Source organism: Echeneis naucrates, chromosome 14 (assembly GCF_900963305.1).
Source record: "Echeneis naucrates chromosome 14, fEcheNa1.1, whole genome shotgun sequence".
In the NCBI taxonomy this organism is placed as follows: Eukaryota; Metazoa; Chordata; class Actinopteri; order Carangiformes; family Echeneidae; genus Echeneis; species Echeneis naucrates.
Window position 1 is genome coordinate 9,456,880 of NC_042524.1, and position 14,994 is coordinate 9,471,873.

At 39.6% G+C, this 14,994-nt stretch overlaps 1 protein-coding gene across 1 annotated transcript; it reads right to left on the minus strand.

The window, feature by feature from the left end:
- Positions 1–277: 277 nt before the first annotated feature.
- ppp2cab (protein phosphatase 2 catalytic subunit alpha b) lies at positions 278–9,784 on the minus strand. The gene is made up of 7 exons (XM_029518872.1): positions 9,400–9,784; positions 2,466–2,675; positions 2,177–2,350; positions 1,924–2,013; positions 1,632–1,793; positions 1,280–1,398; positions 278–1,078 (listed from the first exon to the last, which is right to left on the minus strand). The coding sequence occupies exons 1-7, from the start codon at positions 9,499–9,501 to the stop codon at positions 1,006–1,008; spliced, it is 930 nt and encodes a 309-aa protein (XP_029374732.1). The 5' UTR covers positions 9,502–9,784; the 3' UTR covers positions 278–1,005.
- Between the last annotated feature and the right edge of the window lie 5,210 nt (positions 9,785–14,994).

The window sequence follows — 14,994 nt, forward strand, 5'->3', positions numbered from 1 at the left end:
ACTGCATGGCCATCTACCCGATACCTCAGGTGTTGCGTTGACACACAATGAGAGGAAGAAGTGCAAAATTTCTGCCAAAAAAAAAAAACACCTTAAACTAGTTCCTTGAATGGATGACTGCCTGGAAAATTACAGGCCAGATGGCTGACCCTCTCACTAGCTAGTGAACTGGTGACTTTCTAAAAGTAGTGAAATTTTAAATGAATTACAGCTCACAGGTTGTCATTAAGACAAAGACTTTCAGCATGAAGAAAAGACAGACACTTTAAGGAGCCACCTTCGTCTTTATTATTCAAATGGTTTGGTTATACAGACTCTAGTTCAGAGGGAGTCAGTGAATTGATGTGGATGAACACTCCATCATCTGTCAATCATATACACCAAGCTGGCTAACTGCATTAGAAGGGTTTTGCTTAAAAGTTACACAGGACAAAGAAACCTTGTGTAAAACTTGCCAGATGGGGGCTTTATTTGTCATTTAAAAAAAAAAAAAAAAAAATTAAAAAGGAAAAAAGAAAACAAAACATTTGTAGTGTGAAATCTTTTTCATCTTTTGACATATGATACATTTTATTAGATTTACAAAAGTGCAAACAGCTCATGTTCAGATTTCCTAAATATAATAAGCCATGGCATGTGGGATTCGAACAGCCGCGTCTGAAGTAGCAAATTTCTGTCTTGGACCTCGGTGCCGTCAGTCAGCTACACAGGTACAGGATGAGGAATTTAAACATCACTTGTTTTACATAGGGGGAAAGATTTCCTCAGCAACGAATATTGTAATGATTATGGCACACACCTTTTGGTCCATAGACACATACACATTGTTTTTGCTAAATGCTTAAATAGGTCTTTGTGTGGATATACAATGTGTACTGCTGTGTAATCCCCCCCAACTCCATCCCAAATGTCCCACCCTCCCCGTCCTCATTCATGCTGTTTTCGGTTAAGGTCATATATCATAGCAATACTGGACTTGACTGTACAAGGGTTAAAGGTCAGAGTTTACAGGAAGTAGTCTGGAGTGCGACGAGTGACGTGAGGCTCCCCTCTGCGAGGTGCAGGATCAAACTGCAAGCTGGGTAGAAGAAATAAAAAGCAGAAAAAGGTGGTGACCTATTACATTACATATTCTGATGAAAATATGGGTCAGCCTTGGTATTAGTATTTGTCACATAACTTGCGTTCAGAAAGTCTGGAGCGCCATATGCCATCAAAATATTTTACAGTCATGCAGAGTTTCGGCTTCAGCATTGACTCCATTTTTAAATATACTTACAATGAGTATTTGAGGGTGTCATCTAGCTCCATGATAGCTGCCTGGTTGCCACAGCGGTAGCAGTAGTTGGGAGCACTAAATATTGTGACCACATTCCTCTCATGGCACCAGTTGTAACCCTGAGGGAAGCAGATCTATTATTCACTGATTCAAAAAGTACTACTGTAATGCAAATCTGAAGTGCACACCATGTTCTTGAACTCCTTATGGTAGAGTCCCATCACCAACAATCACTCAGAAGGCCATCAAAACATGTATGGTGACAGTCATTGTAGCCAGTTGACCTAAATATAGTTTCCTATCTCTAACCAACTTTCACCAGCAGACCAACAAACAATTCACACACACACACCTCCATAACCAGCTGATGGGCACGAGACACCAGTGTGAGGCGATTGGCGTGATTGAAAGTCTCAGAGATATCTTGACCAAAAGTGTAGCCGGCTCCTCGAGGAGAGATGCCCCAGCCACCACGATCATCAGGGTCTGACCACAGTAGGTCACACATGGGGCCCTGAAGAGGGCAGAGAGGAAGATCAATATATTACTTCCTCTCTGTTTTGTCGTCGTTTTCTGTTACATTTACCTCTTCAGAACTTTACTACTCAAAATTAGAGTGATTAGAGAGTAAGTGTTATCTTTACCTCATGTGGAACTTCTTGTAAACGGTCCAGTGCTCTAATGTGATCCAGTGTATCTATGGACGGTGACAAGCCACCATGAAGGCAGAAAATCTGGAAGGACAAGTAGAAAATAGTCACTCTGGCCTTCAGTTTCTTACCATCTAACAAACACTCCCTAACCTGATAATGTTAAATACTTCATTCTACAACATTAGGTTGAGTCACTGAATGGTCTATATTTATTCATGTGAAACCAAACCATGTGTATTCTCACCTGAGAGTCTACCAAGGCAGTAAGAGGGAGGTAATCAAACAGGTCTGTGAAGTACTTCCAAACATTGGCGTTACCATATTTCCTTAGGCACTCGTCATAGAAGCCATACACTTGTGTGATCTGCCTGCTCTCGTGGTTCCCTCTAAGGATTGTGATGCGCTCTCGAAACCGTACCTGAAACATGAGCAGAAGACAGAGAGTTACTTACTTAGTCACCATTAAAAGCCCCATTAAATTTAAATGTTGCCACAAGTCGTAATATGTGAGGACATTTTAAATTCTTACTCACCTTAAGTGCTACTAGTAAAGTGACGGTTTCTACAGAGTAGTACCCTCTGTCCACGTAGTCTCCCATGAACAAATAATTTGTGTCTGGAGATTTCCCACCGATTTTGAAAAGCTCCATAAGGTCATGGAACTGGCCATGCACGTCTCCACACACCGTCACCGGACATCTTACCTCCTGGACATTTGACTCCTTTGTGAGAATCTCTTTTGCCTACAAAAAAACAAAACAAACAAACAAAAAAAAACAAAACACACACATACCTTTTAAACTATGGTTCATGGACTGAAACATGAAAAGAGAAGCCCCTTAAAGTGAGAAATAGAAAAACTGAAGCCCTTACAATAAAACCCAAAGGACCTTAGAACATTACAAGTCATTTAAAAAAAAAACACATTAATATACATAATCCATCATTGTCATCAAGTAATTACTTTATCAACGCGCTACCACTTTACTTGCATAGTATTTTCATTATATTTAGTTTATTTCTAATTTACATAATGTGTGCTGTTTTACAGTGCCCTGGTCATTCAATTGCAGAGAAATCCACATGACCCTGCAATGTAATAACAACATCAGTACACTGTAATTTCCTATTGCTTTATTTATTCTCCATCTCTATTTCAAGAAGGGACAATTTCCTGCCAACCTTTCAGCATAATTTCCACTCAGCTACCAGTGGGATCGACATTATGATGGTAAATAGTGATTACAGCACATCCCCCAACATTTCAAAATCAATCAATCAAAAAATCAATTAGTGTCTTACTCAAAAAAAGTCACGACTGTTTTTGGACAAAATATTTGGCTCTGCTATAGCTAAAGGAGCTGTGGCTGAACAGTCAGCCACTACAGCAAAAACTCAATCTGAACTAAAAAGGAGTATATGACTCAGTATATGGTCTACAGCACTACTGTTATTAGAGGAAACACTTGGTTACTGTTGTCAGCTGATTCAACAAAGGAGAGACAGTCACACACTGATGGAACGCTCTAAATATGTAGAGGATTTTCTCCTGTAGTTCAGCTGATCCAAGATAAAAACGGACTAAAAGTCATTATTTGAGAAAAAAACGCCTGTGTGTGAATAGTGGCAGATTGTCCTCATTTTACATCAGCAATTTTAAGCTTGTGGGCATTTTAACTGGAGTTGTTCTGATTCCCATACTAATATCAGAAGTGGCTTGGGAAAGGATAAATTCACTGCTCTGCACATTGATAAACTTCAAAGTTTGACACGGATAAAATATCAGTTTTACCAGGTATCAGTTCTTCATACAGTAATAGCCATCATGAAGCTCACTAACTAATAGGGAGGTATCTAACAAACGTTTTCTGGTAAAAAAGTGTGATATTCGCTATCTGAGATCTTTTTTGTATTTTATCAAAATAGGAGAGGATCCAAAACGGTGACTGCGATTAGACTGCTTGATTGCGATGATGAAATTATCTTAACAAGGAATCAGCAACCTGGAAAACTTGGTGGCGGGACTGCAATGTAGGATTTAAAGTATGAAAAGTGTGTGTTTGTTTAATTTAAAAGGAGAAGCAATCATTCTGTTAAAAATCGCTTGATAAGCATTTGCTTTATGATTGTGCATTTACCAGTACTAATTAAAACAGCTAAAAATAGTGGTAAGTTTTAAAAAGTACTAATACTGAATCTGGAGACCCACAACAAGGCCTTTTCCTGGAATCAGTCTAGCTTGGCAGTCTGATCTGACTATAGGGGTCGGTCAGCTGGATGAGTTCTTTTTAGAAGCTTGGCAGTGGAAAAAGCTCACGTTGAGGGAGAAATGCTCTGAGCTGACTGTCCACCACACAGCTGATGTTCTGAGCAGCATGAGAAGAAAGAAGAAAGAAGAGGAAAGAGAAGCAATGTTTGTGGCGATTCTAGAGAAAAAAATCTCTGTCCATCCACAATGGGCAGGGACAAATGTCCGTTTGGTTTGGGCGAGCATGTGCCTCCTTATCTATATGCCTGTTTTGTTTTGTTTTTCTTGCTCAAAACATTTTGAGCTGCCACCAATGTTTTACATTGATCCATTAATAAAAAAATAATAATAATAACCAGGATGAGGGAGACGAGAGAGTGCTGAAGTTGGCCTGTCACCCAAGCAGGTGGACAGAGAGAGGGACAGACTCACAGTGACTGCAGCACTGCACAATACTGACCTATTTTACACAGACATACATACAATCCCTCTACGTGCCTATTCAACCATGTGGCAGGGAGCCTTTCAGCCAATGGGCTGTGGATGACAGATTGAGCTGAGCTTCTAACTCTAAAGCAATTGAATTGCTAATCAGAGAGAATATTACATGTGGTATGTGTTTAAGTAGAGCTGCAATATATCTTTCCCCAACCAATTTCCTCTGAACCTAATTACCTTCAGTGAGATCAGGGGAAATAAACAAATATGGGCAAGAATAACTCAAGTGGGTCAGGTCAGTCGTTTTGTGATATGATCAGTGATACTTCTTTATGAACAATTACCAAATTATTTTCATTTCAGATCTAGCCAAGTTGCACCTAATGAATGCAGTTGAAGGTTAAGGCAAGTCATTAGTGACATTAGTATTAAAGACAATATACTTAAGATATCTTCTCTTTCTCATCAACATCCTCTAAAAGAGCCTGCAGCTCTGCAACCTTACACTCGCTGTGTGACCAATATATTCAATGACACATCAAATGTCACCTCAGCGTCCTAAATTGGCTCAACTGATTATAACTTGTTTAATTTGTACTTTGCATAGCAAGCACATTGAGAGCTTGGTCTCACAACTTATCCAAGTTATTGTACTGCTGATTTATCTCTATCAATTTTTTACCCTCCTATTTCCTTGACTACTCAAAAGAATATTTAATTCTTTTCTTAACAGTCCTTGCTGTTGCTGTAGTCAGTATTTCCAGTTACAAGTTAATAGATATTGCTCATTATTAATATTATTCATATTATTGATAATATCTTAATTGATATCAATCATCCACACCTTATTGTTTAAGGAATATACTGCCCTGAATGTAATTTAATTTCATGATCATATGACCAAACAATGCAAAACTAAAAAAAAATAAAATAAAAACAGAATTAGATAACATGGAAACAAACTAATGAAATGTGCAATGCAGCTTCTTTGACTAGGGCAAGCCTTATAATTCACAATTCGAGTTTGGATTTAATAATATCCTGAAAGCATAGTGTCAGAGAGCCATTTACTCATGAGGCAGCAAGTGGCAGCTTGTTACATGGATACCAGTCTAGTGGTTAATGAAAAAGATGACATTAGACATTAAATGGGCATCATGCCCAAAGTACTCTGTAGCAGAAATGACCACAGAGGGATCCATGGCCCAGATTACAGCCACGCAAAAGACATTAGACGCCACACAGTCAACAAACTGCTTAGTCGAATGATGAGAACTGAAGTCAGCATTTTCCGGCTGCCGCAATATAATCCCATTAAAGTGAGATAACACAGGCGAAGGTTCTCCTGCAGACAACTTATGGCAAATTAAGCTTGACAACTAGACAAAACTACAACCACAGACAGTGATCTCACTCAATAGGTTTATGATGGTTAGAGGTTAAGCATCTTCTGGGAGATCAACAGCATTATTACTGTGGAATTCAGCACCACAAGCAGCCAAATGTGTTGAAGATGTCAGCTTTTCCATCTTGAGTTTGTCTATTTTGCCGAGATGCCCTTAACAACTTCTTAATCATGACCTAACATTCTGACTTAAGTGTGTTCGTGTGGATCCCATTACTGCTACATACTAACTGTGAATTGTTTAATAAATTAGTTCAGGAAAACTTTTGACCTTTTAAAGTTTCAGTTTCAAAACTGACCAGAGGCAGCAGACATTTAAAGTCATTCAAAAGACTTTATTCCCAGGGAATTGGCCGACTAAACAGTCTATGACCTTATGGTTACATCACTTTAACTGAAATCGCATGATGTCATATGATATTTATATCTGACAATAAACTGGGGTGAAATCAAGATTTCTTCTGCAAATGTCCTCTTTATTATTACTTTACAGCTCTCTTCATGTGGAGCACTTTGTTATCTCCACATGAAAATAACTTAAATAACAAATGGCAAGACAAATCAATTTGATTCAGCCAAAATGGTTTGTAAATGGTACTTAATACAGAGTTAAAAGTCGAAAGAATATAAAATACACTGGGCTTGAGCCTTAAAAGACAGAAGTGTTATCTGAATGATTACATAACTCTCAAAATGTCTGACTTAAACCAAGGCTGCTGCAGTAGGCCCAAAGCATTCATGGTAAATGCTCTTCCAGGTGAGGCACTGGGACATCCCTGAATGGTTTATTTTTGAATAGTGGGAAAAAGAAAAACAACAGGTCATGAAAATGATCTGTCTCTGTCTGAGGCGCAAGTGATGTATCTAATTAAATTTACTCTATGTAACTGGCAGGGACATAAAACCAATTTCCAGTGAAAAGAGCATTGTCTGCAGTCCCCTAATTTTAAGTAGTCAAAAGCTATTACCTGACCAAACAGATGTCATCCATACTCTGTACACAAACGATCCACCCAAAACACATCTAAAGTCTCAGGAACGGGAGAAGCTGCAATGCTGAAAGCAATTAAATCTGCACCAATTTCAATGAACTGGATAAGGCATATAAGTTTTCCTTTGTTCCTGTGTTCTAGACACCAGACAGAAACTCTTCCCCTCCTGAGACAGCTGGAAAGAAGGAATGAAAAGACTAAGGACAGACTGCACAGCACATTTCATTCCTTCACTCCCCCATACATCCCAAAACAGAGACAGTCGTTCTCTGAGTAACAATGAACAGTGTTATCCTGAGTCACACACTCTGATCCCCTTAGCAACAAAAGCTTTGCTAGTGTTAGTGATGCAACTCACAATCAATCATATCCTCTGCTATTTTTATATCAGGGAGGATGTTGTGTAGGTACATTCTGCTGAAGATATTAAGAGAATCCACAGGGGGTGGATGGATAAATGCAGGTAGACGGCAGATAACCCTAACCCTAACCCTAACCCAGTCAATAGGTTTTCTTGATCAGTGGAGGCAGCTGAATGCAAAGCGTAATGCACACCCACATCTTCACTAATTTAACTTCTTGAGCTCACAAACGATTCTCAGAGCATGCACTACACCGAATACCCTGCCCCATCACGGAGATTCAACCCACAGTGATAAATCAAGGCTGAACAATGCATTTGAAACTACTACAACCAGCCATACAAGAGCAAAGAGAAAAAAGAAAACAAACACTTGGATTAAGGAGGCAGTTGAGAATAGCATGCCCTTAACCTTCAGTGAATAGCACTCCATATATGGTAGTCCAGTTTTTGTGTCCTTTTGTAAGAGCTGGAAGGGGTATTAAAAAAGCATTTGTTACTGTACTGTAAGTTATAGTAGTTCATCTGAATTAAATAAAACCAGGATAACTAGACCGCCTTAAACTGATGACAGGTTTTATTGACAGCCAAGGCCTAAAACACTAACCCTATCCAACAATAGAGAAAAAGCTGTCAATTTCTCCATCAGTGGAAGCCTAAACAGAGCATTACATAAGACAACAACATAGTGTGCCATTTAGGAAAGGGGTGGAGGACTATTTGAAAAACAGAAAGTGAAAATTAATCAGATTAAAAAAAAGGGATTTTGCTTTATTAAAATGGAGAACAACTTCAATAACCATCTGAAAGCAAGTAAAATCTTCCAGAAAGGTCATACATTCAGAGCAGGTGGCCCAAGCTGAAAGGATATTCAGCCGATTAAGCCCTAGCTCAGACCAAAGAAGTCTGTAGCATCAGTTGGCTGCTTAGCAGCCAAGGGAGCAGATCACAATATGGTGGAGATTGAAAATTAAGTAAATGTTTTATACTGAGTTTTCCGCATGAAAACCTGTAAAAGTTAACTAAAACACAAGGAAGTCCACAGTGTGCTGATCACACCCATTTCAGTCAGATACATTACGTGATACGTTTGCTTAGGTTCTCCTTTCATTTTAGTCCAAAGGGATTACAGTGCCACAACTGAGCAAAGGTCATGTGAAAGAATGACAGTCAGATGTTGCAATAAAAGTGAAATTACATCACAGTTGTGTTATTAATACAGAGGTCAGAGGTGCGATGTATGCTGCATTTTTGAATAGAAGTAATGTTTGCGTGGGATGAATTGACTATTTTGTGGTTGAGCACACAAAGGTGCCTCACTATGAATGAACTTGGCGACTAAATAATAAGCCAGATGAATCACAGGGGTCGGAGTCCAAGTTTAACTATTTTTGCCATTTTACTGCCTGTCAGAAATTCAGCGTAATCATACATGATCATGTGACAATGGCCTGCTTTATCTCAGTGCATCCATGAATTTGTACAGTTAAAGTTAATTCATCTCACTCCCCGCTGTAAGAGAATCTGTCCTTTAAGAGCTTTAACCAACAAGTACTTCATTTCTTTTCCCACCAGGTACTGGTGTGTGTGTGTGTGTGTGTGTGTGTGTGTGTGTTTACATCCAAACGACATGAGGCCTGCTGTGCAGTAAAGTGAGCAGTCAGTCATCACAGTCCATCTCTGTAAAAGATGCTACAGGTCACAGTGACAGGCTGTAAACGTGCTGTGTGCTTTCAATCCACAGTAAGGCTGACCCTGTCCACCCGGTGAAGCCTCGGTATGCCACAACATATGCTTCTAATTCAAAATGCCCACACATTTGTGTCAGGCAGCGGCCCAAATGGCCCAAAGAGGAGGCCGGTCGCTCGTAATGATCGTCAAACATACACACAGCGCAGCGAAATGTACACTATAGGCGCCATTTTAAGAATGTCTGGAAGGCGGCGGTAAGGAGAGAGCAGACGTTGACCGTTACTTTAGGCTACTGTGGAGGTAAAAATATATATTTTTTCTTACGTCTTACCTTCTCGCACAGTGTTTTCACTTGTCCTTCCGACAGCTGCTTGCATTCGTTGAGCTGCTCGATCCACTGATCAAGTTCTTTCGTGAACGCCTTCTCGTCCATTTCTGTTTTTTTATATATATATATATTGTTGTTGTTTGTTTCTTCGCTGCTGTTTTTGTCCGGAGCGTTAGTTACTTCGTTTGGGGAGTCGACGCCCTCGAAGCCTTCTCGTGTTTTCCACGGCTCACAAAACGGCCTCACAAGCTGATAATTGCTCTCCAGGCAGGAGACGCATGGACCTCCGGCTGCCAGATGAGTATGATTTGCCCGAATCGCTGCTGTGACGAGGGAGGGACGGAGAAATGTCAGTTTGTGATCCACCCTGGAGGGGAGTGGGAGCGTGTGTGTCGACTCCCCGCGCAGCAACACTACACACTTCCGGTCCGAGCCTTCTGAATAAAAGCACGGCCGCTAAGCGTGACGCCACAAAATGAACAACAAAAAGACAGACAGGCAGATTGTTATGTATTCATTTTAGTTTGCTGCTTTAGGTTGGGGAAAGAAAAGTTTAAATATCTTTAAAACGCAAGCGTTTTTGAAATAAAAAGATAAAGCTTTAACCGTCATTACTCACAATTAGCGGTTGTATTTTATTGTTTGGGCAAATCTTCGGAGTAACACTGTTAATAACTGTCTAACAGTTTAGCTCGACGGTGTAAATGGGCTTACATCCGGCCTCACGCTGGTTGGTTACGTCCAGCTTGACGCAGCAGCAAAACGCCGAGCAACACAAATAGCAACCGGAGAGGAATGACGGCAGCTCTGCCATTGGCTGAACGGGCTGCTTCCTCTGCGCTCTGATTGGTCCACCTCTTAATGGAGAAGTCACCCACAGAGCGCAGAGAGAATACATCATCCTTATGAAAAACATGTTGTGAATTTTATGGTTGGACCATGATGTCACTGTTTTATATACAGCGTAGCCCACGTTGGGTAAACAAAAGGGAAAGGCAACAAGGTCACCTACAATACCTAATAGTATTCAGTACTAAATATATCTGATCTAATCTAGTCCACAAAGTTCATTATTTCTTATGTGGTATTTTCGATTGGTAGCCTAATGGGCGTAGATCCATAACTTACACACAGCTATTGATAGGGCTTGCCAACACAAATTCTCTGTGTGTCAGCTTTCCATTGTTGTGCAATTCCAACAACTTCATTGACATTCCAGTGAGACACAGCATTGCAATGGGTTACATGATCCTTTACTAAAAGATCAACACTGTCACCGACTAGATCCCAGACACACTGTCCTGTTTAAGATAGTTACCTGAACACGAAATCCATGGATCAAAATTATCCCAAACAATTATTCTATTGTTGTTCTCAGAAGCTCAGATGTTATTTAGCCTAAAATAAGCAAACAAACAAACAAACAAACAAGAAAAGTAAGCAATTTTCCCTTTTCAAGTAGGAAACAGAAGCAACCCACATACTGGGGAAGTTGGACGAGATTGAGAGGTAGACCTAAATTCTGTCACTTTTGATCTTTTTGAGGGATTTGTGGAAACAAAACAATGACGCCTTATTATCTTGACATTGCACTAAAAGATTTTTGATTTGAAATATCTTAGCAACAAACTGTGTAAGATGGTTTTACACACTGATCTGTGATCAATGAAAAGCTGTCATGTCGCTATCACATCACAGAAGTCTCAAATATAAAATTGCTATCAATGAACAAAAGAAATAGTTTGTGTGATGAAAACTTGTTAAAATCCCACTTAAACTGATAATATAATAAACCTAAATATTTTTAAAGGGATGTTCAGGTGTTGTCAAAACTCTAAATAACACGTAAAACTGCCTTTGTCTTTAGCTTTCCAGTATCAGACATTTCGTCCAGCCTCAGATTATAATTTGGTGATTCAGAGCCTCTTTTTTTCCATCAACTCCTTCGGGGGAAATAAAAATGCTGACTATAATTTCCCTTTGTCTGGACTCCTTAATTCCAACAGGATACACGTCTGAAGCTGCAAAGGGAGGATCACAGGTACAGCGTGTTCTTTGAAGGAAATATTTTGTACTTTAGCTCAGCACTCTGTGTGACCCGTCCTTACAAGTAACAATTACTTTAAATTGGATTAATTTTGAAGTGATTAGTCCATAATAGTGTAACATCAGCTTGATTAATGTGTGAGAACATAATTATTTTCTCAACCTACTAAATCACAGAACAGAGGTAAATTTGTAATGTAATCTGTAATCTATTGATTGATCTATCAATAATTTGTGTTGGGCTGGCATTGTGGGTCTGTTTGTAAAATGGTCATCTCCTTTTCCAGATTGAAACAAATTCCTTCTGCAAAATGTCAGCTATGATTTACGGATTGTGGGTTTGTTGGATGCTCTCCTTCCAAAGGAATACCTAAATATTTTGCAGTTGTTCATCTTATTTTTGCTTTACACCTGGAGAAAGCATTCAATAATAAAACTTTTTTTTTCATTGTTTTTGTATGGATTGAACAAACAAAACATACATGTTATTGAGTAAACTTCTGCTGTTTCCCAGTCTTTGGCTGTATTTTTGTATTTAATAGACAGTTGTAAGACTGGTGGTGATCACATCTAAATGTTGTCAAGAAGGCAAGGAATGCACTGTTCCCAAAATATCACACACCTCCATGGTGAGTTCCTAAAACCTATCAGCTCTGGCAATAATGTATACACTTTACATCCTTAATTCTTCTGCACTGGGGAGGAAATCAGAAGAGTAAAACCCAAACACTGCAGCTGATCATTCATCTGTTTTTTCCACGAAGCACTGTAAGGACTATAAGGAATTTCAAGACGTGTTCATTAACTGTGCCCTGTTTACAATTTTTCAATCCCAAGCCAAGCCATCTGTTCATCATCACAGTTTATCCACGCAGGGTCACAGGAGGGAAGTAGCCAATCCTGGCTAACATTAGGTAAGATGCGCCCTAGAGAGGCCACCTGACTTTTGCATAGCTGGCCTACAGCTATGCAAAAGTCACAGAGACAAATAGTCATTCCTGCTCTGACCTACAGGCAATGTTAGTTATCAATTAACATAATATGTATGTCTTTGGAGTGTAGGAGTAAGCTGCAGTTACAGAGCAAACCCACATATGCTCAAGCATGTAGAACATGCAGACTCCACATAGAAAGGCCCCAGGCAGGTGATTCAAACCCAGAAAATTCTTGCTGTTTGGTGAAAGTGCTTACCGCTGAACCACGGTGCCGCCCCTTAGGCCAAATTAATGAGATGTTATAGTTCAACCATTTCACGCGTACACCAGCATGTTTTATTTTACTGGAAGACCTCTGCTCAGACTACTGCAATGGAGTTCAGATACAGGCCTGATTGTTAGGGCAAGCAACAGGCGCCCATAGTTTAATGGGATGGACCTGTGCCAGATACTTGTCAGGGATGCTGTGGTTAGAGGTGTCACTTTAAACTGAATGTCAATATACCACATCAATATACCTTTCAGGAAAAGTAAGAATACATCATCGGGACTTAGGTTTCTACATGTGTACTCCTGTTTGACCCTGTGTGTGCATATGATGACCCCTGTGTGTGAAAAGTTGACACAAAATTAACCACAATATATTTCCAGGTCCAAATGCAAACCTCCGTCTCTGTTACAAAAAGACAGCGCAGATCAAACAAAGGCAGTGATCAAAGGCTGAATCTGCTCTTCCTTTCAGACCAGCTTGCTGACGCACTGAGACTGAGAGAGTATCACATTAATTAATAATCATCACATCTTTAATGAAACCTGTATGGTTCCTTTGTAAACACGATAAAACACAAGGCAAGATGAAAGTGAATGAAAAATGGTGGAGGCATTATGCTCAAACTAAACAGCAGGGGGCGGGGACTCCGTGTTCTCATGTCTCACTGGCACACGACCCAAGACAGACAGGTTACTTTTTATAATTACTTACAGGAAAGTGCTCTTATCTTCATTTGCAACCAACAAACATCAGGCCAAAAACACAATTTTCCAGCTGATTTTAGTTGTTGTCTTCCAGACTCAGTGGATGTGTGTATGTGCATTGTAATTATGCATTTTTATGGATGCTCTTTATTAAAAAACAAATTAAAATGCACAAGATGGAACATATTATGCTGCTCTGTGGTTATTTTCAGTTTTCTTATTTAGCCTCATGTGCAGCAATAAACCCTCTTATAATCTACACTGAAATGTTGTGGTTGAAAATCTCTACTGCAGTTTTACTGTAAAAACAATCCACAATTGTACGCTTTGCACAGATTTATGACAAAGTCATCAGTTGCATCTTTGAAATAATATTAACAATGATAATAATAATAATAATAATAATAAAACAACCAGTATCTCACCGTTGATCACAATAATATATTTAAGATCATCATTTTCCTTCCCTGCACCTTCAGTCATATTTGTGTCCATTAAATAGAAATTGTCTGTCTGGCTCACGATGTGCCTGTATTTCATCAGATTTTAAGTCTCCTAAAGTGTGACCCTGTAGCCTATTTCGGATCATGATAGGCATCCTGCAGATCATTGTTTTCCACATTAACATTTCATTGATCACTTTGGAAACAACTTCATCCAGGCTGTTTTTGTAGCGCTGGCTAGCCTGGTCTGCAGACTGGGCAGTTTTCCAACCTGGCAAACCCCAGCAGTTCATTTACACTATTCATGTGACTGATAGCCTTTGTTTTAGATTGTTCCATGTGTGCAATACAAAACTTGTAACTCAATAGAGACAAAAAAAGCTTTTAGTCCACATCTTTGACTATGATATTGACAATATAAGTTTGTGAACAGATTGCATCACACAACAAAATCAATCATAGGAAAAGACATTTTAACAGCTGTATTACACAGTGGGTTATCTGTCACCGTTTAGCTTCATCCAACTTCCTGCATGTCTCCGGTATTGACAGAGTATCCCAAAAGGCTGCCTCTTCATACAGAACTGATGACATGTTGGCCATCATTGTATATGGTCAGCATGTCACTTGCAGGGCCACGGCCAGAGGAAAGCAAAACAATGCAAGGGTTTAATCCAAAGTAACATGCAAATCCAAATTAATCTATCTTTCCTCTGCTCTACGGCAGGACGGTGCCACTATGAGTACCAACATGCCATTCAGGACACACCAGGACACATGAGACTTTTATTCTCTACTAACTATTTAACTATTGTAACTATTGTAACTATTTGGATACCTGCTAGTGATCATCATCTAAATTTAAATTCCCTGTGTGTGCCAAAGGAGGTTTGGATAAAAGCCCCTTTAACTCCAGTCAAGCAGATGCAGAATGCATGTTTGATGCTCATGCCAAGTTATCAGGTTGGCTGATGCCTCTTGTAAACAACACGACCAGAGACATGTGTTTGTCTGTGATGGAGCAGAGGGAAGGATCATGATAAATGACTTGTTTTGGAAAGTCGAACGGAGATACTGTTTATAATATCAGAAGAGAGGAGGAAGCAGTCAAACCATGCAGCTGGGTGGGACCAGGAGACTTTGTGCATCACCAATCAGCCACTGGTTGTATAACAATAGCTTATCAGGCAGAGATAGCA